This window comes from Athene cunicularia, assembly GCF_003259725.1.
Source record: "Athene cunicularia isolate RWA chromosome 4 unlocalized genomic scaffold, athCun1 chr4_part3, whole genome shotgun sequence".
NCBI lineage: Eukaryota > Metazoa > Chordata > Aves > Strigiformes > Strigidae > Athene > Athene cunicularia.
Window position 1 is genome coordinate 10632296 of NW_020799100.1, and position 23691 is coordinate 10655986.

The 23691-nt window shown below is 43.2% G+C and overlaps 1 protein-coding gene across 3 annotated transcripts in view; it reads right to left on the bottom strand.

Annotated features, from left to right (window-relative positions):
- LOC113479969 (vascular endothelial growth factor receptor kdr-like) overlaps positions 1-23691 on the bottom strand; it is a 142215-nt gene that overhangs the window by 86969 nt on the left and 31555 nt on the right. For all 3 annotated transcript variants that reach the window (XM_026848430.1, XM_026848429.1, XM_026848428.1), the window contains exons 2-3: positions 16719-16815; positions 12589-12800 (exon numbers count right to left, since the gene is read on the bottom strand). In XM_026848430.1, the coding sequence (XP_026704231.1) occupies positions 12589-12800; positions 16719-16815 (309 nt within the window). The remainder of the gene's footprint in view (positions 1-12588; positions 12801-16718; positions 16816-23691) is intronic.

A 23691-nucleotide genomic window follows, 5' to 3' on the forward strand; every position in this document is an offset into this window, starting at 1 on the left:
CCCCCGCCGCTACGGCCCGGCGCTGCGCGGGGCCAGGGCCAGCGGCATCGAGAGCACCCGCTGCAAGTCTGGCGGGACTCCGAGCTGTGTGGAGTGGTCGACACGCTGGAGGAAGGGGATGTGCCATCCAGAGAGATCTGGACAGACCCTCAGCATCAGGAGGACGTGGACCTGCTCGAGCGGGTCCAGAGGAAATCGTGAAGATGTCCGGGGGGCTGGAGCACCCCCTGTGAGGGCAGGCTGAGGGAGTTAGGGGGTTCAGCTGGAGAAGAGAAGGCTCCGGGGAGAGCTTAGAGCAGCCTCCCAGTGCTTAAAGGGGCTGCAGGAAAGATGGGGAGGGACTCCTGATTAGAGGGTGTAGGGGTAGGACGAGGGGGAACAGTTTTACACTGACAGACAGTAGATGTAGATTAAAGGAAGAAATCCTTCCCTGTGAGGGTGGTGAGACATTGGCACAGGCTGCCCAGAGAAGCTGTGGCTGCCCCCTCCCTGGCAGGGTTCAAGGCCAGGTTGGACGGGGCTTGGAGCAACCTGGGCTGGTGGAAGGTGTCCCTGCCCATGGCAGGGGGGTGGAGATAGATGGTCTTTAAGGTCCCTTCCAACCCAAACCCTTCTGTGATTCTATGACCTGTACCTCTGCAGGGGCAAAACACTGTCGCAGCAGTAGCCAGCACCCTTCCTGTCTTACAGCCCCTCTGTTTAGCATGCGTTGGTCTGACTCTGCAGCATGGTGCAAGAGTATCTCCAGTAAAGGCTGCATATAGCCTCAGCTGTGATCAGGTACCTCTCAAACACAAAAATCAAAGCCCCGGGCTGTGTTTAAGAGCCTGAATGGTGTGATCATCTTGGTTTAGCACCAATGTGTCAGGCCAGCTGGCCCCAATCCTTTCACCTAAATGCATGCTCTCATTTTATATGGGGAGACTGTTGTGGCAGTTGCTCGGTGATTGAAGAAAACCCCAGTTGAAGTGTTCTGCAGTAACACTATCTATTAATCCCATTAATCCTTGCATTACTGTATCAGGCTTCTCCCCCTCCTTCATCTGTTGTCAAAACTGTGAAAGCTCTAAAATCTTCATGAAAAGATGGCAAAACATTCCTCTAACTTCTTTACCTAGTGAGGAAAAGAATCCTGTACACGGAGTTTTAAAATTCCAGGTCTTCCTTGGCGATTTTGCCTACTCTCAATAAAGAGTCTAAAACTAAAACCCTCCAAAATGTCTTCTTTCCCAATACTCCATTCCTGGCAAACAGTCTTTTGCTTCAAATCAGTGGGGATCCATTTTTCAATTTAAAACAAATGTTCATCCTTTGGACCCTAGCAGGGAGCTGTGTATTCCATGCTGGAGGATCTGTAATTAAACAGTAGGTGAAGTGCTTATTTATGTTGAATTTTTCTGGGTAAGAAGTGTATATGTAAGTAAGTGATGTAGCTGTGCTTATTTGTGACCTGCAGAATAGTTTGAACATGGAGTGTGAGATTTGGATTTGCTCTTCCACAGCTCCACTAACAAAGGAAAACACAGAGTTGGTTTATCTCACTTGCTCTGTGTTTATTTTGTCATGACTGGTAACTCATATGGGAACAGGTCATTCATCTGGGGATATCAATGTTCATTTCTTGGCTAATGACAATAGTCTTCACTTCAGGAATGTCACAGAAATACGTAAGTGCTGTCACTTGAAATTACTTTTCAAAGAACTAGTGCAGAGTTGGAGTTCCTTTGCTCCACAACCCAAACCAGTTTCACTCACAAAAACATTAAGGGTGAAAGGCAGAGGTTGAGACCATTGCCTTTTGTATTTTTGATAGCTTAGTTTTAGTTCTGAGAACTGGGAATGGGATTCTTAGCAGAGAAAATGTACCACATTTCATCATGATGAGACCAAATGTTGGTTGGAGCTCCTTGTGTGTATCAGAAAGGTCACGTGTTATGATGAGGCACTGGGGTCACTATGCAAGTACAAGAGATGTGTGCTTCACGTGGGGAGCTGTGACAAGGAACTGATCAGTAGCACTGAACATGAGGCAGTAAAACAGAAGATAAAGACCAGAAATGTGGATGATGTCTATCATTTCTAGTAATGTCTTTTCATGTCAGCTTTTATGCCATGCCACTGATTAATTCTGACTGGTGTGGTCTACAAAAAAGCATATACTTTGAAGTAAGGGCATTACAAGAAATAGTATGTGAGAGAAATTAATTGGAATTAAAAAATTAGATGTGTAATCTCTTCACACGTAGGAAGTTTCCATGTACACATCTGAACTTTCTGGTTAGGCAGACACTGGTTCTAATCAAGCCTTGATCTGAGAAACCTGATCTCTGGACCACAACTCTAGCTTGTTCCAGTCCCTAAAACTAATAGGAAATATTTAGTCAATCCAATGTTGTATGCACTTTCCCAAACAGGTATTCTAAATTCTTCTGTTAAGTCACATTACAAAAATGTGTTAAGTGTTTGTCTCTGAGCATTAATGCTGCTTAATACCTCTCGAGTCTTGCTCTCTCCAGCTAAACCATACTTGGAGGTATCAAATGCGATGATATTTTTATAGCCAACTTAAAAGCTGGTGCAAATGATGAAACGCCTTTCTACTTAAAAGACCCTGGATTATTAAAAGAAGATCCTTGGATTATTTCTTAGGTAAAAGCAGAGAAAATAGATTTTTGTGTATTTTCAACAAATACTGGGGGTGCAAAAAAGTGTCAGGGGAAGTGTATTCATATCTATTTCTAGGTCTATGGAGAAAAAGAAAGAACAACTAATGTGCTATGTGACAGGACAAGAATATAGGGCAAGAGGAAATTTGCTGTGGAAAAAGTAGCTTCTTGAAACCAAACTATTCACAAATTTGGATCAAATTTTAACAAATTGTTTTGACTGAAAAGATGGGAGCACTGGATTTAAAAGTATTTGTGCCAGTATTTTTAGAGTGAATTTCAGAATAGCACTGTTTGTTTAAAAAGTAACATAAATCAAAAGAAGGCAGCTAAGCAAAAGTTAAATAATCCTAAAATGTCAGAAAATATTGAATTATGCAATGATTGAAATATCTCAGTCAAAACAGAATAACATTTCTCAAAAATATTTGCTGTTCAGGGAGAGAAACCAATTATTTAACCCTATTCTCGTCCATCATCTTTCCCTACCTCTGAGACTGACCTCTACCAAATTTTCAGATTCACAACAGACCTAAAAATAATCTACTTTTTCATCTGTAAATAGGACAAATACTCATCATGGTGGTACTAAACTACTAAAGAACATCTAAACGGGAAGCATGAATTTACAGTGTATGTAGCAGAAGCTATATTTCATTCCTAATTGATTTTTAATAGCAGTCTGCACCTGAATTGCCATATGTCTAGCCAGTAGCTAGAATTACACTATCCCAGATCATAAGCTACAATCTGAACTGGAAGACAAAATATATAAATCTAGCCTTCTACCATCAGTATTTGAAATCTAGATAGTGTTTTAAAATCGATGTGCAATTAACAACAGCAAAAGGCAGTTTCTGGGTTATAAAGATTAGGTTGGGAAAGGGGAGGATGGCTTGAGCTGCAATTGATTGTTAATCTCTAGTGGATGTCAGGTCTCATGGGCATTATTCTCACTCTGTTTTGAAAAAAAGAGGAAAAGGGTTTATAATTTATGGGTCATTCTCTTTCCTACAGTAAGTGAGGTTTCTTAGAGCCCTGTGCAATAAACAAATGGCTATAATTTGTGTTATCCCAGTGCTTTATCCAGTTTATAGCCTTAGCCTAAAGAGACTTCTCTGTCTGCCGAAGGCCTCCTTTCCTCCCTGTTTCAACCTGCAATATTGGAGCTCCTAAACAGGGTGGGATACCTGTGTGAGTTAGTGAAGCAACTCTTAAAGTGAAGATGCTAATGTGGCAGCTACTTGCAGGGCTAAACTGCTACAGTTTTGACATCAGAGTTTAAACATGAGGTGAGGGCTACACTTTGGCCATCAAGTGGAGAGTGACTGGAATGAAAGGAAAAGGCAGTTGCAGGTGAAGGTCAAGCACTTACTAAGTAACCCTGGGCATGTCAGTGAGGCCAGGAAGGCTTTTTTGTCTCCCTAATTGTGAAACTCTGTGCAAAAGCAAAAATAGTATCATCAAGTGCTAAAGAGTACCAGGACACGGAGCAATGGAGGAAACCCCAACGCATCCTGCAGCCTGCTTGTGCTTTAGTCCAGCTGGTCTAAAACCCCACATAAGCAGGAGCAAGCCAACCCCACTTGCACTGGGAAGGAGACACTCTGAGCAAGAGCACTTTCCAGGCAGCTGGAGTGTTCACTTAACAGATAAGCAAATATAAAGTTGCTCAGCTTTGGATCTTAACAAAATGACAAAGAATAAATACTGAATAGGGAACTAATCAACTGCCAGCTGATACCTTCGTTATGGTTTGTGCAGACAAAAAAATGAATCCTTCATGAAACTCCTAAATAGTTCAGACTGACTATGGCATGGAAAAATGATCTGCTGGAACATCGGGAGTGTCACTGCCAGCTTTACAAACATGTTCACCACCTTAAGTTAATCAGCAATCAGTTAACTCCTTGTAAAAAAGTCTCCCAGAGACAGAACTTCTTGAAACAAAAGGGACAGGGTCACTTTTCTTTAAAATTGATAACCTTAGTCTCAAAGAAGATCTCTACTTCCAGATGGTGTAAATCAACTGCACTCAACTGTTGCAATTTGGAGAGCTGAGGCATGGGAAATGCAGGTGCCGTCCTCTCTGCAGTTACCAGCACTGAACTCCAAGGGAAAAAATTCTCAGCAAAGAAACACTTTATGAAAACTGGGTATTTCCCTATAGCTTGGCACATCTGTTCCTCCTGAGTTGGGAAGGTAATATGCCCTATGAATCTTACCCATAAGCAGCCATCAATTCCTATAGGATAATTAAAAAGAATAATTTACTGTGGGCTGCAAAGCTCATTATATGTGAAGAAAGACAAGAGCTGTAGCATGTTAGGGACTTATCAGCTCCCCACCAGCTCCAAGGCGAGGGAAAGGCCCCTTCCCTTTGGTCTCAGACTGGCTGTCTAGCTCTCCAGGTCAGTGGAAGTTTGCAGGAAACTGCAGCCAGGCCAGGGTGTTACTGTTTACCCAGCACAGCTCAAGAGGGAACACAAACAGCAAAGTGAAGGAAGCAGAGGCAGCAGGACAGTGGGGGGGAAGGGGGCCGGCTGTCCAGCCACAGGGACAGAGCCAGGCAGAAAAATCAAGTATGCCGCACACAAAAGCAACTCAAAGGTCAAGTGCCTACAAGAACATTGTTTACCTTCAGACGGTGAAGCCCTTCATGTTTAGATTCTCTTTTGTCTAGGTGGAGATTAATTGCTGCTTGAGATGAATTTAGGGAGGGTCCCTTTTAACTCAGCAGTGTAATAGCAATTGCCTGGGGAATGTGCAGTTCTCTCTTCAAGCCTCCACAGTGACAGCATGAGAACACAGAAATGGGACTCCTTCTCCTCGTGGTGACATCTGTTCTTTTGTTTAGTGTTATCTGTAATGTAGGTAACTATCTACCAGGAAGTGGTGGAGGTCTGTAATTATGTCATGCTCACTTGCCATTTGAATCTCGCTCTCCAAAGGTGCTTATGGGTCCCATCTTGCCAGCTGATGAAGCTAAGGGACTTTAAAGCCCTCAGCATTGCACCCCACGAGCTCAGCATGTTGTAGTCTTCAGCTCTCCTACAACTCTTTACTTTTCAGTATCGTATCACCTGCCTGCGTGTTTGAAACATCCTCCTGGGACAGGATTTTGTACAGGATTTTGGGTGCTTTTCTTTGCTGCTCATGTTTCATACACTTGATGGCAATTTGTCTCATGATGTTTGCATTATACTAAAGCTGTGGAGATAACATCTCCCTTCAGATACTATCCATCAGCCCACAGAGATGATAAGCACTAAATGGCCTTTGAGGACAGTCATCCTTAGCTATGTATGTCTGTGAAATTCCTGAACATTCTCATTGTGATCCTTCCTTTGTTCCTTCTAAAGATAATTCTCTCACCCTCACTATTTATTTTCTTCATTCTGCCATACCTTGGCTGGGAAGCCTGAGCAGAGTTTCACAGGTTAAGTTCACATTTTGACATAATCCCCATGAAGTTTGTCTTCATCAAGGTCAAAAACACTGAGAGGAGGTTTATAATCTCTTCTTTATGTTAACAGGACAATTAACAGTTAAGTGACACCTTGGTCAGAGTATTTTGGGAAGCTGTACAAGACAATTGCCTGGTCTGCTGTATTTCTCCTGGTAACCCATCAAAGCTGCTTCTAGGTACAGGAGTAACTTATATAAAGTCACTTGTTTTGAAACTGGATCTTTGAAAATAAAGGGCTTTTCAGGTTGGCAGGCCAATGAAAAGAACTGGTGGTGGAATGTTTAGATTAAACAGAAAACAGAGTATTTAATCTTTAGGCAAAACAAAAATGACTGCAAAACCCCCAAAAGACATTCTGAGTCAACATGAAGCATTCTGTTTTGGTCAAAAGAAATACATTCTTCCCCCAGAGATTGCTGTTACAAACACAGGAATATTTGTAGAGAAAAATATTACTTTAAAAAGTGTTACTTCAAAAAATGTGGAAGCAGAATGCTTCTCATTGCCAAACAAATAAAAGCCAACATGTAAGGATTTATTTTTTTTAAAAAAATGTCTCCATACTTTGGCTGAAATTACATTTCAAGCATCAGAAGAATTCATAAATTCTGACTCCCACAACACTAGATTTTAGTCAGGCATAGACTTTGTAGAAAATATTGACCAGCTTTACCATCATTAAGAACAGGTCTCTTACATTAACTGCTGACAGCCACAGACCTTGAGTAAAGTTCAGCAACTAGCAGTTACTGAATGGATAAGAAATGGGAAGGAAGAAGTGGGGGAAATGTGTGTGTGATTTTGGCTGCCAGGCCTTCATTTAGGAGGAGAGGATCATTACCTCTTCCCGCAGGGATGTCAAGTGCTGTTGCTGACTTACTGCCAGGAACTTATGCTGCTCTCTCACCATCATATCTTACAAGGCTCCTCCACTTAAAAGTGACACTTTAGGATATGATTTGAAGATACAGAAGGTCTTGATTCAGAACGGAAAGCATCTTCCTTTTCCTTTGGATCCAGCCCTTAATACTTGAGGATCAACAGAGAGGGTCCTGCACAGCGACATAGCCTGTATTCCCATGTCATGTGGCCCTAAACACTGTTAGCTAGGATATGGTGCCAAACCCTTCCACCAGTCTGTGCAAGACAGCCAGCTTATCTGCTGGGCTCCATGCTGAGCAGACAGGACAGCATTTGCCTATCTCAGCTTGCTGAGTGTCTGGCAGCAAGTGTAGCTGTCTCGGTGTCTCCAGCATGAAAGAAAGAAGAAATGCAGCTCCAACTCTGTTCTCACTGGTAATATCTTCTGGAAAGCAAGCCAAAGCCCAAGTCAGGGCTGTCACCCTGGCCCTGCATTTCTGCTTCTCACATTTGGATTATCTCTGTGAACTGTCAAGAGAATTTAAGGAGGCAGAAATCAGCTTCAAAGAACATCAGAACCAAAATATGATCTCATGTGAGGGGTGCTTTCATGCACCTTCCATCCTCTTTAGATTTCCCTTGGTGGGGAAGGGATGAAGAAAATGGGGCTTCGCATCTCTGGGCTGTACAGTTTGATAAAGAAGAGACAGTGGTTGATGGACACTCTGCCCCAATGCAGTACTTGTACCACTCTCCTTCTCATTCTTTGCAATAGCAAGGGAGAGATCATACCCTTCCTTGGGGATGCCTTGCTGCTGGACCTGACAAGCAGTGAGATGCTTGCTCTGACAGGACAAGCTGCTTGGATGCATCCCCCTTTTCCTTCAGAACAGCCTAAACAGGACTTGTGCTCCCAGTGCTCCCATATAAAAGTCTGTCTTGCTTCAAACTTGATTTCCAGTTCCTGTGCTCTGGAATCCTGGCAGGACTGTACTATGGCTCAAGCCTCCAGTGCTGCCTGCAGTGCTGGTGCTTCATGGTGTCTATATGAACTTTGAAAGGAGCCAGAACTCAAATTGTCTGCAGTGGTATCTTCTGTTACACTGTAAACAAATTACTCCCTCAATCCTGCCATGTTCCTAACACACTGTAACACTGAGATGGTGAAACACCAGCAGATGAATTGCTCCGTGTGGGAAGACACTTAAAATATCCACCAATCTATGTATTCAGAGAGTGAACCACATGAGGCCCAGACAGGAATTGGTGATGCTACCCCAGTGTATTTGGGCCCTTGTGTGGGAGCCAACACTGATGTATTGGGTTCACATACATAATTTTGTGCCAATTGCAGTATCATGGTCAGAGGAGGTGGGACTCCTGTGTTTCTGAAGTGTTTGAGAACCAGCCCCATTATGGCCATAATTATTTCAAGAAACAGAATAACAGCCCTGCTTTGCATAAAAATTAGTAGAGGATGTCTGTTGCTGGCCTGCTTGCCCCATGTCTGCGATTAGGAGATTGCCTCCTCTAGCCCTACAGTTCTAGCAAAGCAGTACTACTGGTGTGTGTGGACAGGAATCAAAGCACAGCATGGAAACTTGGATGAACTTTTCTAGACACTCAAGATGTGGCCAGTTCCAGCTACCACAGTAAGAACGTCAGACAAGTTGCTGATGGAGGGAAGCAAGCAGAATTGAGCTTATGCTTCTTCCTACTGATACATTGACTGAGTGGTACAAAAAGGTGTAGCAAATCCCTTACTGCTACAGCGAGGACTGCAAGGGGAAATCACTGCGAAAGCTGAGGCAGCATTTCAGCTGATACAGAGAGCTTTTACAGCTGATGCCCTGAGGACTATTTTATACTTTGAGACAGTTGTTTTGCTGACAGTAACAGTATTACAAATAGCTGAGAGCTTCAAGTCCTGACTTCTGTCTAGGCTGGGGTCTGGGATAGCCCTTTGGGAAGGTGGAGCGAATCTTTGCTTGATTTGTCTGTTTTTCCTCCTCTTCTAAGCCATGTTAAATTTTATATGTGCCCTAGGAAACACTGTAGAGAGGGCTCTCTATATTTTAACACAAAATAGACAGCCTGCCCTTTCCTTTGGCACAGGGATCCCAAAGGTTGAAATAAATGTGTATGTTCCTCACAGAGAAGTACCCATTTGGTTGGGAAGGGTAATTGCAGGAGATAGATAGAAGCAAATGACACTGGCTAGCTGGCTTTGGCAGCATTTGCAGTGGAAATGCCATCCACATGAGACTTTATGACGTGGGCCCCTATGTGGGCAGCTAGTTTGCAGTGAAGACTCGTCTTTACTGCTACTGGTCGAGAGCTGGCTCAGCAGACTGCCTATTCTGTGGACTGAGGGTGGGCTTCCCCGTTCGCCCTTTTCTCTGACAGCAGCCACGAGAGGCTTGCTTGGCTGCTCTTCCTGTGCAGCACTGCAGCACCCTGTTTGACCAGACGCTGCGTCTCGCTGCAGAGATTATCCCTCAGAATTGCAATGAAGTTAAACAATGCCATTAAAAAATGCCCAACTATTTTTGTTGCAGCCCTTAACTACGTTGTATTTCCAGCAAGGAGATGGGCAACAGGAGGAGGGAGTTGTCTTGCTTTTTAATTATGATACTTGGGACTTACAGCTGCAGCGGGAAGCAGAAAAGGCCTCGGGAACAATTATTCAGGATTAAGATCCTGAGTTCTCCCTCCCTCCAGACTGTCAGTGCACAGCTGAGGCATGGCAGCTGACCCTACTGCCTTCGGGTCCCTTATGATCCAACTGATGTGCAGGGGTCACAGCTCAATTGCACCAGGGGGGAGAGCTGCTGAATGCCAGATTCTGACAGAGCTTAGAAACTCCACCGGGGAGGCTGTAAAAACAGAAGCAAGCACAGGAAATAATAACCAATAAGCGGGGCTTCCGATACAATCATGTTCTCATTTCAGTGTCAAGCAGCAGGCCAGGAATGAAGGGGAAAAAATACCATTCCCCTTCCTTTTTTGGCAATAATGGCTTGTAACCTCAGAGGAATCTCCAGCCTTCAGGGTCTGGCTCAACATTTTCTCACTCCACCTGGCTCAGTCTCATAAACACCCTGCTGAGCACTTGTTCTCTCCACAAAATGTCTGGAGAGATGTCTTTTGGACCTCACCCCTGTTTGGCACTCACAGGGAACTGTGAACTTCTTCACTTGAAGACGACTGATGGGTTTCTCTGTGATGTCCAGACACTGTCAGACCAATTTCCTTAAAAAGGCATGTTTAAATATTGAACAAAATTGTAGGTATTTTCTGAATGCCTTACTTAACTCCACAGTGTGTAAAGCCCTCGCTGAAGAACAGCTTTCTTGTCCCCAAAAGAGCCTTCTGGCTTTCAACAAATATACACAGGAATTGAATGGGAGGAAGAGCATGCCCTGAGGACAGCATCCATGCTGAGGTATAAATAGCTTCATTTCACTGAGGCCAAGCAGCTTCCTCAGACCAGCAGGCCAGATCCCAGCAGGCACTTGCAAGCTTATAGACTGAACTGCTGTGGCAGAGCTCTGCTTTGGGGTGGATGAGCAGCTGGCTCGCTAGGACACGGACAGGAGGGATCCCTGCTGACTTGCCTTTCTCACTATTTCACCCACCGAATGCATAGTACAAGCTGGTTCATTTTCTACCCACTTTTCCTTCAATAACTTTTAAAGCACAGGAGTCTGAGTAAGAGCTTTTAGAGCAGGGAGGGCGTACGACACAATTAAATTGTGTCTGAGCGAGGACAATCTTGGAGGGTGATTTAGATAAAACAGCCACCCAGCGCTGGTCTTCAGGGAAACCTTGGCACAGCAGTCCTTAGGCAACCAAAAGGACATCCTGCAATTTTTTTAAGATTAGCACTGTTCCAAGCGCGTCGCTGGCAAGCATTTCATAACTTGAGGTATTTTCTTAAGGAAAATGCTCAGGCAGTCCCAAAAGATCTATAACATTTCCTGCACGTGCTCCCACCATAAAGTAATGAAGACCTGGGTAGCCAGCCAGGGCACTGAATCAGGATAGAGAATTGAGTTTTCAATGCACTATTTCCTGAAGCGTAGGCATTGGGCTGGGTTAACAATATTAGATGAGGGGCATCTGAGCAGTGTGTAATGAGAAAAGGAAACAGCTCAGCACAAGAACTAGGGTGGATAAAGCAACCAGGGCTTAGAGTAACAGGGAAAAAGATTTTTAAAAAGGAAATAGAAAGGGAGAAAAAAATTACTTCAGGAACTAACAAGTAACACCAAAAAACTACTTTCCAATAAGAGGAAGGCTTGCTGGGAAAGCAGGATAAGGATAGAAAGGGACTATTTTCAACAGACATAAAGAGACAGGAAGATGTCATCCACATGAATCAAACAGGTGTGTTCACCTACTGAAGCAAAAGTTGAATTTAGCTGTGTGGGTATATCACAGTCCCCTTGGGATGGGAGTAACGCCTCATGATGGTTTCACCATCATTAGCAATACCATGAGACTATCAGAGCTGTCCAGCAAACACATGGGGTTTCTGCAAGCGTAAGTTTGCTGATCTATTCAAATAATATCAAACTCCTTGCCTCTCTAGCATTTGTTTTAGTAAGAGGATTCAAAGAATCACTTTTTAGCATTTATTAGAAAAATTAAATTAATTCATTTTCATGAGTACTTGTGGGGAACTGAATAGTAAGACTATTCAGCACCAATGGAGTTCATGTCATCCCCTATTAAAGGCACTGAAAGTCAGCTCCTTTATCTGACTACTCACAGTCTCAGCTTGGAAGATCCAAAATGATTCAGTGGTTTAGTAATGTGTTTGTCAAGTAGATTCGAAAAAAATTCAGCATTTTGGGGGAACGTTCTTCTAAGAAAAATTGGTTGCTCGGTATGTCATATTCACTCAATCACTGAGGACCACGCTCTTCTGAAGTTTCTGCTTCCATTTATTATTGGCTCTGAACTCAATGATTCCAACACATGGGGGAGAGGCAGTTCTGAGAGGACAAAAATGAGCAATGGGCCATTTTTTACAATAAAATTGTATAATTCAGCCATCCAGTTTTGGATGTCTCACAGATGTGAAGGACAAAGCAGTATACAAATGTGTAGGAGAGGGAGGAATTGCAAAGAATGCTGTCAGGGATTTTCATGTCTCGGGAGGAAGGGAAAGAAAGAGGACTTGGGTATTCAGGATGAATCTTAGGAAAAACACTGTGATAGCAAAACCCTTCAGAATAAAAGAATTTAGTCTTAAAAGGAAAAGAGGTTTAAAGAAATCAGCGTATCTGTTATTTGGAACACAAAACTAGATGGGACAATCTAGTTTTCAAGTCCTGGAATTGAACAAGATAGGTAATTTCTGGTTCTCACATCTCTGTCCCTGTGAATTCAGCTGGCATGAAAATCCAAATATATCCAGCTTTTTCAAAATGTCAAAGCTGGTGCTTGCTCCAGCGCTGGGTCACTGGGGCGGTGGTATGTGTGAAAGCATCTGAATTGGGTGGTTTGTTCTACCTAGGACAGATCCCACAGTTGAAAACAACTTACATTACCAGAAAGCCACAATAACAGAAGTGAAATTCTTACCTTTAACAAACACATAAATCTTGGCCATGAGATCCTCATTAGATGGGGAGTCATCATAAATGCAGGTGAAGTAACCGGTGTCATTAGCTATGACTTTCCTGATGACAAGCATGCTGCAGCTTTGCCTTGTGGTATTGCGACAATTAGTTATGAACACCCGGGGATCTTCCTTCTGGTCCGCCCTCAAAAGCCAGCTTACAGAAGTTGCTCCTCTGTCAACATAACACAGCAAAAGTAAGATAGAGTCATGACTTCAGACAAAATTTGGGCTTCCCTCTGGCAACTGTTATTGATATTCTCAATGTTCCCACTCTTGTTATTTGAAAATGAAGAATAAAGCTTGCTGGGTGCTTGTTTCCACACATAAGGAATTGAAGTGGATCACCCCACACTTTTCCCCAGAGCAGGGGAGATTTCCTGAAATAGTCTGTGGGAACTGTAGCAAGCTAGCTTCTGGAGGAAAGTTGAATTTTTATTTTCACAGACTTCCAAACATGAGTTTGATTTTATAATACTGTATTTTAGCCACAGACAGCACCAGATAAAATTATATGTTTCTTCTCACCTGAGGACCTTGCATATTTTAACAGCTAAATTAACTAATATTTTCTTACACTAAGGCTGCATGGAGAGAGGAGAACATTTATGTAACTTCACATCACCTTTCTTGCTTAATCGGCAGTGACTCGATGTTGATTTTTGTGAAGGGTCTGGAACTAATCAGATTAAAAATCTTAGAATATCTGCTCAAGACACATTTTTTTTTTCAATTTGCCTTGTCACGGCAGTCAGAACATGAGCTAGCAGGGCAGATGATACACCATTTCACCCACCTGACCCATTTGTTGTCTTATCTATGATCACAGCTAATGTCAAATGCAATTCTATGTAGTTCACCAACAAAAAGCAAGGACTTTTTATAACCTGTTGCAAGGATCAGAGAGAGCTTTCAACTGATCTGAGTTAGCTCAGTAACAGGCACTGGCTGCGCTAGTCCTGTTGTGCTGGAAACAGAGCTCCAGCACTCTTGGAGCTCTTTTCTGCTTGGGCTGCACTTTGAGGACTCTGGTGATGTACTAGTACATACTATACATGCTTGTGAGATGAAGATTATGGTCTTTTCGTCATGGTCTTTTGATGGTCACAGTTGAAACTAGTGGGGTATGGGGGTAATCATCCGTGGATTTTTCTGGGGAAAAAGTTAATATTAGAGGGAGGCAGTTCTGTCTGTGATTGCAGAAAGAAGCCACTCTTCAAAAGGACAGGAGATTGACTCAACCCTTCACACTCAGTGAATCCCTGTTGACCCAATGACTTTTGCTGAGCTGAGGAAGGAGTAAGAACCTCTGGATTTCCCAGCTCAGTGTCGCCAGGAAGAAATCCGGTCTAGACACATCAATTCAGTATAGAGGTGCTAATACCGAATGTATCCAACAAGCAAGCTGTGTGAAGTGTCCAGTTAGCTAATAACTCTTAAGTACTCTTTCTGTGCCAGTGGCTTTGTAGTGTTGCAGTAGATGCAATAAGGGTATGCATTTGCCAGAAAATTCAGTGACACTTAAACAAACATCCTCTTGGCCCCCGTTTCTGCCTGTCCTTTTGTTGCCTTCCTGAAGATGATGTGGACGTGAGGCTGCACTCTTGAGGTTATTCCCAGCATGTAGCTGAATGAGAGTGTTGGGAAAAGTGTGAGTATCCTCTCTGGTGAACAGCCTCACCCCCATTTTTGGAAGCACCGGTGACTTGAACCACCCCACCTCATTCGTCATACCAGCTTCCTGTCCTTCAGGGTGCTGACATTTTTTGACGCGGAGGTCCCTACCCAGTGCTCTTTCCCTGCTTTGCTAACGTCATTAAATGACCACTTCTGTCAAGGAATGGGAGTCCTGGCCTAGAATATGGAACAATACCACATCACATTCGGGCACTCAATTCCCAGCATGTCACCATGTTCCTGCCCCTCTACCGTCACCTCTGGTGTCCCATCAGGGCTGGAAATCTGCACCAGTGGCTCTGCAGAGCAGGTCAGGGATTTCACACGCTTGCACTTCCTTACATGTGCCCACTTCTTCCTCCTGCATATTTTATCCTGGTGGAAGATGAAGACTTTGGCTATTGTTTTGGGATTTTCACACCTGGCAGAGGGGAGTTGCAGCAGTAGCTTTGGCCAGGCTGCCAAAAATCAGGAAATCCTGGAGAAGAATCTCAAATGAATGGAGTTTAAAGGAGAAGGGATGTTCACACAGTTACTACAGCTACCTGCTCAGTCTGCTGCCTCGTGCTGTGCTCCACACAGCCCTAATGCCCCCGGACGAAGGACTTCAGAGCTCTCTTTGGGCCAGTCCAGAGCTAATCTGTGAGTGTGCAGACAGTGCTGGGTCAGAGGAGGCAGGATGGCAGACATCCACAGAGGACCCGATACAGGGATTCTCGTACTCAAAGTGCAGAAATGACACTTCTATCTCTATTCCCAGCTCCTGTGTGACCTGAGGCAAGGAACTGAAGTGCTCTGGGCCTCTGTTCCCATGCTAGCACAGCAGCATGCTACCATACCTTTCTGTTTCTCAGATCCGTTGTGTGGATTTATTGCTTTGCATCCATAAAGCAGTTTGGGACTGAAGTGTTAATAATCATCTATTTATTCATCTGGTGAAAAGAGAAAAATAGGATGTTCCTACAGTTTAAAAAGGCAGTGGATGGAGAACTGCTGGAAAGTATTGATTTAATTGGCCTGGAGCACTACACCGAACTCATGGCCACATAGCGTGTTTTATGAAGCACTGCGTCTAGATTTTAAAGGACTATTTAAACTTTATTGCCATCATACTTGCTTCTTGCCAAGCTAAAAATACCACTTTAAGGTTGTTTTGACCTCATAAGCCACATGGCTAGCTGGAGGTATTTGGAAAAAAACTATCTTACACTCCAGAAGACATCACAAATTTACACAGTATGGGTCAATTTACTTTTCACTATAACAGTGAATTAAATAGACTAGGGCAAAAATCAGAAGGGACATATGTGTCAGCATAAACTACAGCTTAGATTTACCTTCCCACTGCTTTTTCTTACTGTTTCTAGTAACTTCTGTTGCAAGAAACCATCCACGTCTTGACTACAGTCAGGAGGACTTTGCAAGAAGGTGTAAAAATAATGTGTGTGTGTGAGAAACTGTGATAGTCTGTATCACCTTAAGCCTTCTCTCCTACAACTCTCTCAGAAGAAATTAAAAAACAACCTCTCACAGTAGCTTGGCGTATGAATCACACTCGGAACAAGTGACACCTACATACATCTCAGTCTGAGGCCTTTTGTGTGACAGAGCAAGCTAATGTATGTTCTGACACAGCAGAAAGTGCTCTGACTCTGTATTTGCTACTTAGTTGTGTGCCAGTCCGATGTGACCAAACGCTATATCCCCCATTTCCAGAGGATTCTGCCTGTAAACACATGACCAACATTTTGCTTGTTTCTTGTATGGTGAATTTTTACACATTGTGGCAAGAACTGGAGAGTTGCCATAATTTAAAATATCGGCAGTCTGGCTTTTTATGAGTCCTGGTTATCTTTGGTTTAAAGAATATGATATGTTTAAAAAGGTGGGGTCTTTGAAGGTACACATACTGACTTCTTTTTACTAACTGCCACCTTATAGGCTAGATGGTATTTGAGCTCGGGCAGTTTAAGCACATCTATATATCTGTAAAGAGCTAATGACATGCCCTGGTGATCTTGTTTGTCATTTGCTTATGGACAGGGAATGAAAGAGTGATTTTAGCTGCAGAGTAGCTGAATCTGAACCTATTTTCAGACGAGGATTATCCAGCCATGTCCTTAAGCATGGTACATCCCCCTCCCATAAGCTTTCCCATGTGCTGACTCAGGATTTTGCTTGGGCCCCTATAACAACATAAAGAATCTGGCCAAGCTGAATGCTGACCTGAGCCTTTCCTCCGTGCTCTATTACAGCCTGTCAGATTCTCCTCCACACAGAAATGCATGTGAGGGTAAACAGCACTGCTTCCCAGCTGGCTGTGCAGCAGTCTTTGCTCTATCCTACCCAGAAGCTGTGCTGTGCCAAGGTAATCAATACAACCAAGGAAATCCAGCATTGCCAGAGCAATCCTTACCTGCATTTTATTTTTAGGGTGTCTCCTGGAAAGATGACAGTGTCGTCTTCGGCAATGCTTAGCGTTGGTTTCTCAAAAAATTCTTCCTCAGCAAGACCTGACCCAAATAAAGAAGAAATCATCATTAGGCAGGCTATTCAGTGTGGCTAGAACAGGCACAATACAGTAGAGGCAAGCTTTTTGTTTTGTAAATAGTTCCTAATTTGGGGGCCCACACAGTGCTTGCATTTATACCAATGCAATTCAGTTGAGCGTGGAGTTAGTTGTGAGATCCCCTTAGTTTGTTTTTATTTTCCTTTATTTATCTCTTCTAACACTGAGCACCTGTATTTCTGCTAATAGTCTTTGTCTCCTTTTATTTAGAGCTAGCTTTATTACTGAATTATTGCAGATTTAGGAGAACAGATTTGTTTAAAAAGGATTTTACACACATATAAAAATGTAAAGAGTCAGGTCTTTGTGAAATAATTTAATGTGTGAGCTCATATATTATGTTTTAATCAATAGAAGAAGAGAAACAATAATTCTGGGGAGCAAGTCTTTGATTCACAACTGTGAAGCATCTGCTACATTAAAAGCAAATCAAAAACCTGCTGTTTTCCAAAGCACCATTCACAAATACTGCATTTGAAGTAAATAGCAAGCGACTTGCTTTGTGGGCATCATGGCTGTGTACTGATGTAATGCTCCAAGGCAAATTTGCAGTGGTGCCTGGGACACCATCATCAGTGCTAGTGTGACAAGGTTTGTCAGGTCTCTGATGACAATGATCTTTAATGACAGTAATGATAAATGTCTCTCTCATCATCATCTCCTGGTTCAACAAGTGTCTTCTAAATGTGAAACTGTCTTCAGTGAGATGCGTATCTGAGTGTACATCTATGACAACAGAGTTTGCAGAAAGTGAAACTGAGAAGAAACAGAAGTGAGGTTGGCCAGGCTGGTTTCCTTGTCCAAATTCAAAGTAACATAATCAAGGAAAGAAGAAAACAGATAAGTATCTCAGTTTCCAAAGCTCTGACATTAAAGTCGTATGTTTTCTTTCCCCTCCCACTCTTCAAATCTCTATCTTCTTCTTTGCCTTGAACTTGATAAGCCAGAAATCTTTAGCTGGGCTTATAACAGAGGCATTATTCCTAGCAGAATAGTGGAGATAACATGTCTAGCAAAAAAAGAAACATTAGGGTTTAACTTTTCAACTGGATGAAACAATGATTTTCTTGCCTCCCACCTCCCAACTCTCATCTCTTTTTTGCTGGATTTGCATAAAATGCTCTTAGCCTGACATATTCTCTCAGTGTGGAGAGTGAATCACTCCTGCTTTGCAGAGTCTGGCTTCTTCCATGAGCCATTCAAACTCCCATCAGTAACTCAGTGGAGACCAGCTAATCTCACAGCGCCAGAGAATCCTTCCCAAAGGGAATCCTGCCCAGACAGCTTGTTTCTGGAGTCCCTTCGAAGGCATACTGACCCTTCTTGTAGACTTTAAAGTAGTCCTAGCCATTGCTTCAGCATCAGAGATATCTCCCCCGCCCCATACCACCCCCAAGTTTTGCATCGCTGATGACACTATAGCTTTATCTCCAAAGTCCTTTGCAGAATAAGAAGTTGGATTCTGGCCAACACAAACTCCCTCCAATGCATCTATGTGACATTATTTAGCACGGCCCTACCTAAAAACTGCTATTATGTGTAGTGCCGTGGAAGAAAAAGAGCCAGTGGGTTCCAGCACTTCAGTTCCCCTGTTTCTTTTGAGAAGTACCATTATTCCTAAACACATTCAGGATGACATGTGCATGGTGCAGCATCGTGTTATCAAAGAATCAAGAGAAAAAGTCCCAAACTCTGCAGGAGACACTATCAGACTAGCATGCCCTTGCACCTGACTCTGGGTCCCCTCGGGTTTCTAGAAACAACCAGTTCACACTGAGCATGGGCTGAACTTTGGCATGTCTTATTTCATGATGCTGAGGTATTTCAGTCTCTTAAGACCATGTGCTGAGCTCTGCAAAAACAATCAAAAAAATGGCCAACAGCTTTGAATATGTTTGTCAAGTGTCATTTAATTTCCTAGCTGGGGATTGTTTGGGTCCTGTGTAGCTCTCTGAAGACACAGGTACTGCCGTGATCTGATCTGAGCTGTTTATGCTGTGACTTCAGCCAGGTGCTGCTTCGACTTAGAAAATCCTGGGGTTTGAAATAATCCTTTATTTCTTTCCTCTTGCGACTTCAAGTTGTTCTTAGGGCTTAGGGGGGTTTAGCTGATGTCTCAAGCTGGCTTTTTAAACAGGCCTGAATTTTACTTCTCATGAGCAAGTGTGACACTGTCAGAGGAGTCTAGAGTACAGTGCCAGGCAGCTGGCGTTAGACCTGAACTGCTATTGTGACCAGACAGCAATGCAGTCCTTGGGCTTTTATGTTATTTGAGGCTGTTTTTGCTAAAAGAAAGAGAAGTATTTTTCAATTATTCTGTTTATACTTCTGAGCTACTTTTTTCCCAAAGTTTATTTTGGCTTCAGGAGCTGAAGAAAAGAATAAGCAAAGTGTAATTTCAGTGCTTTTCCACCCCATGGAGGACAGGAGGAAAAAATTCCTCTGCCACACACACATTTGATCGCTGCTGCCAGGTGACAGAGGGTTTATATAAACACAGCATGTGCCCATTCTGGCACACCAGAGCCAAAGCTGAGAGGACCTGAAAGTTTGAAGGCAAAACTGAAAGAGTAGTAGGGGAAGAGGTTAGGCTGTGCTACATCAGGATGCCTAAATGCCAAAACTGGTAGGATGATGCCTCACAAAATTTTTAACCTCCCATGGCTGCTTTTTTGGAGGCAAAGCTGGGGATGGCCCTGGGGCATGTTGGATGAGAAGAAAGGGATCTACTCCACTTTTGTATTTATTTTATATATTTGAGGAGACTGGTTGCTTTAAGAACATGTTAGGATGCAGCAAGAAGCTTCCTGCAGAGAAACGCAGGCACATAGACTGCATCATGCTTGGCAGTGCTTACCCTTGTTTCCCACAATCTTGCACCCTAGCATTTGTTTAGCTTTGGATTTCCATTTACACGGTCAGTGGTGCCAGGGAAACTGGGATGGAGGTACAGAGGTAAATACTGGTTAGCTTATACAAAGACTGAGTCTTCTGGAACATGGTGTGCATTACTTGCTGGTAAGCTTTTTACTGCAGGAGTTGTGAAACACAGGCAGGTGTGATCTAGTTCTGGGAAGAGCAAAGTTAACCCGATGTTGGCATCCCATAGAAAAGCATTGTTTAAATATGCCATGTCACTTAGTTGCTGTGCTTTTCCTTCTTAGAATGAATGTGAATGTTCACCATTTTTAATATATTTCAATTTGGTTTTATGGCTTTAATCAATAAATGTCTCGCACTTATCAAAAAAAAGTTTTTCACAGCTACTCTGCACTTTATATAAAAACTCTCAGACCTGAAGAACATCTCTCTGAGATAGTACTCTGCGGTATGTTATAAAACCAGGACCTACAACCTGCCCAGGGTGGGGTGGGAGACCCATGCTGCTGGACCAAGTCCTGCTGAAGCTAATGTGCTGTGATTGCACAGCTCAGATTACAATGTCCAGGCCTAAAATAACATTCTCCTCTGCTAAATAATTTTGGTCCTGCTCTAGGGCTACAAGGTTCATAAAATTAAAAACAAGTACTTGCGCCAACCATGTCATTACCATAGCAAAGCTCTGCAGAGGAACAAACAGCTTGGCAGGCTCTGTTCTGCAGAACAATGTATAAAGGCCTAGGGAACAGCATCAGTACCGTGGCTGTGCCTGGTATTTTCTTTGTGAAGCTAACACTGCTGCCTGGTTAGGGTGAGGAACCTGGGGCAGCATCCTTCCTTAAATCCTCTGGCATGATTTATGGTAAGATGCTAGAGTGATAATACCCCAGAATTAGCAGAGAGCCCATTGCCTTGTGCAGAGCTACAAATAGGTCTTAGCACAACATCCCTCCTGTAAACCAAGGGAGAAAGACGGGCTCCTCCTGGGAAGTGACGCATTGCATCTGATGTTAGGTTCCTGCCCTCAATTACTTGTTGCCAATTCAAGTTGACTACAGCAAGACTCAGGAGTGTAGTGTCACCAGGCTAAAGATAGCCCCTAGAAAGAGCTATGAGTCAGGACAGACCTGTCCAGAGCCTCACTGCACTATTTCTAATTCTGAGGGTTCATTCTTAGCTTCAGTTTAGACTTTAACATTCTGCTCTTGATGGTGAAAACCCCAAACACAGCACAAACACGCAAATCCTTGGGGGTGAAATATGAAAGGATGCCTGATACATTATCCAGGGAAGAAAAGTGTATTAAAAACTGTTTTTCCTGGGATAATCTGATTTTGCAGTACAGCCAACATTAAACATGGGAGGATCCCCAGGCAGAGGGTAATGTGTGACCTCCCCCACCTCTCTGTCAGATGATTTCTAACTCCATCTCACTTGGCTGAGGGAGTTCCCTCCCATGCTAAGTGAATGCCTGATTGTTTGTGCTAGGACCATCAGTGAGCATGGATAATCACTGTTTCTTATTGTAACAGCCTCCCTTCAAGCATCCCCTAGGCACTGTAACTACCCAGCAGCTATCCCCAAAAGAGCACTCACAAATGCTTGTAAGACCGAACGTATCTAAGTATCGTACACATAGTGACAGCTAATGTCAATATGATATCTGATTAAGAGATCCACATATCCCTTCTGGGCACTGCAGCGACAGAGGAGGGGAAAGCTGAACAAACAATATCAAAGAGCACCTAACCTCTGCATCAGATGACAAAGAAATAATTGCTAGGCAAACCGGAGAATACTGTGTTGACAGCTAAATGAAGCAGGTTAGACTAAGGCCAGGATTCCACAAGGGCCTGGGCACACAATAGCTTTTTGCACATGGTTGAACTCTAGGGATTATTCATGTGTGTAAAGTCACTCTCGTGCATAGATCTGGGCCCTAGGACACATCAGGTCCCATTAGAAAGGACTGGAAATCAGAGTTTTAGGGCTGATTTTAGTGGAGGAAGAGGAGAGGCATATATACAACATTTTTAAACTGTTTTGTTCATTGCTAGCAATAGATTGGGGATAGTTTTGTAAGCCATGCTTACCTTAAAGCATTTCTGAGTCAGAGCCTAGACTGGGAGCAAAATCTGTGCTCTGAAAACACTCTGGAATCAATGGGGTCTGTATGAGCAGCATGCGTGGCCCTGGTCACCAGTAATAAGGTGATCACCAGTAATATGGATCGTGAAGATGAAGAGCTGTTACCTATGCTGCCTGCCTCGGAAAACTGGTGAAGCTGTCTCTCCAAATGACTTTGTGGCTGAAGCAGTAAATGACATGAAGGAGAGAGACAAGACACTTTCATCTGAGATGCCAGGGTACCTCATTACAAGCACACCGTGTGAGCACATCTGAAAAATGAACAGGTACCCTTTTTAAAGGGTATTTTCATGACTATATCCCCAAGGAAATCTTATTTTCACAGGAATTAGAAAGCTCAAGGATTCATTGAAAAGCTGTGTGTATTTAAACCAATGGCCTGTAATCATTTTAGGATTTATTTCAAGGTTACCCCCTATGAAAAGAGAAGACATGACAATACTGCCAACATTATTGTATCACAAGTCTTGCAATATTTGATGTGTTTACTGCCTTTAGCTCCTGGAATCAGCTTTCACTTGTTATAATCGAGTAATTTTCTGTTATTTTAAAGGCTTAAAAAGACAGTAGCAAATAACTAAAAAACCCCACCATCCTCCCTTTTTGTTATGAATTTGGGTGGGAGAAGGACATACAATTTTTGATTCTGCTAGCCTCATGCACTGGCATTAATGACTTATGCTCTATTCAAAATCAAAATTTTCTAAATGAAGTATTAATGTTAGCATTGACTTTTCCAGCAAAGAAGAAGGGATGCTCTTGTGGTAAAGATTTTGGCTGTAAGTCAGGAACAAACCTCTCAATTGTCTTCTTTTCTGCTGGCTGGTGACCTCTGTCAAGCCACCTGACAGGTACAAAGTCAGTACAGAGACCAAAGGCCCCTGTGATGGGCTGTAGATAGGGAATGTGTAGGTCAGAAAAGGTTGTTTGAGGGTAACTTACCCTCTAGACCTAATGGGATTTGATTGCCACCCTCCCACTTCATTTCTCTCCTGATTTGCTCAAGGAGTTGGTTTTGACCAGGTTATTTGCTCTCTTAAGACTCAATCCTCCATGTGTATATCAAGGATAATTATTTAACTTGTCTGTAATATTTAACCCCTCATCTTTTCCTATGCATGTCTACAGCGCTCAAGGGGGAGGGTGGGCTGTGACTTCCTCATCAGGTGCTGATGCAGGCCAAACCCTTGTAGGTTACTGGTTTATTCCCAGCTGAACTACTTTTCTTAGAGGAGATGAGTGGGTCTTTAGAGCATGTCTCAGTCCTAGTCTCACACGAGGTAGGAATGCCACTTTAACAAGTGTTTCATGTGCTGGAGGCTGGTAGCCAAAGTACTCTCCACATGGCCAGACTGGATATCTCAGTTACATGATACTTCCAAGATAATTGCAAAATCAAGAAAACTTACCCAAAAACAATGGGCAAATTAAAAATAAGATAGTTCCACCCCCTTTGCTGAGGAATACAAACCATAGACGTGATACATCTTACAATTGGAGGGTGAAACACAAAGAAAGCAGATGATTAATGGACCCAAGAAGCAATCTTGACTGTAATGGGAAAAAATAATGTCCCTGAAAAGCCTGTCCCTGGAAAGTGTGTGGGAAATGGGCTGCAGATCCACCAGGAAATCAGCTCATGCTCCATATGCAGCTTGCTTCTTCATGCCACTGCCCCGCGACCAGGATCTCACTCTCACTTGGCCATTGATCAACCCACTCTCTTTCCTGCCAGCTGGGAAACCCACCCATGGGACTGCTGAATGGTGCAAGTGCTGTCTCTTATACACAT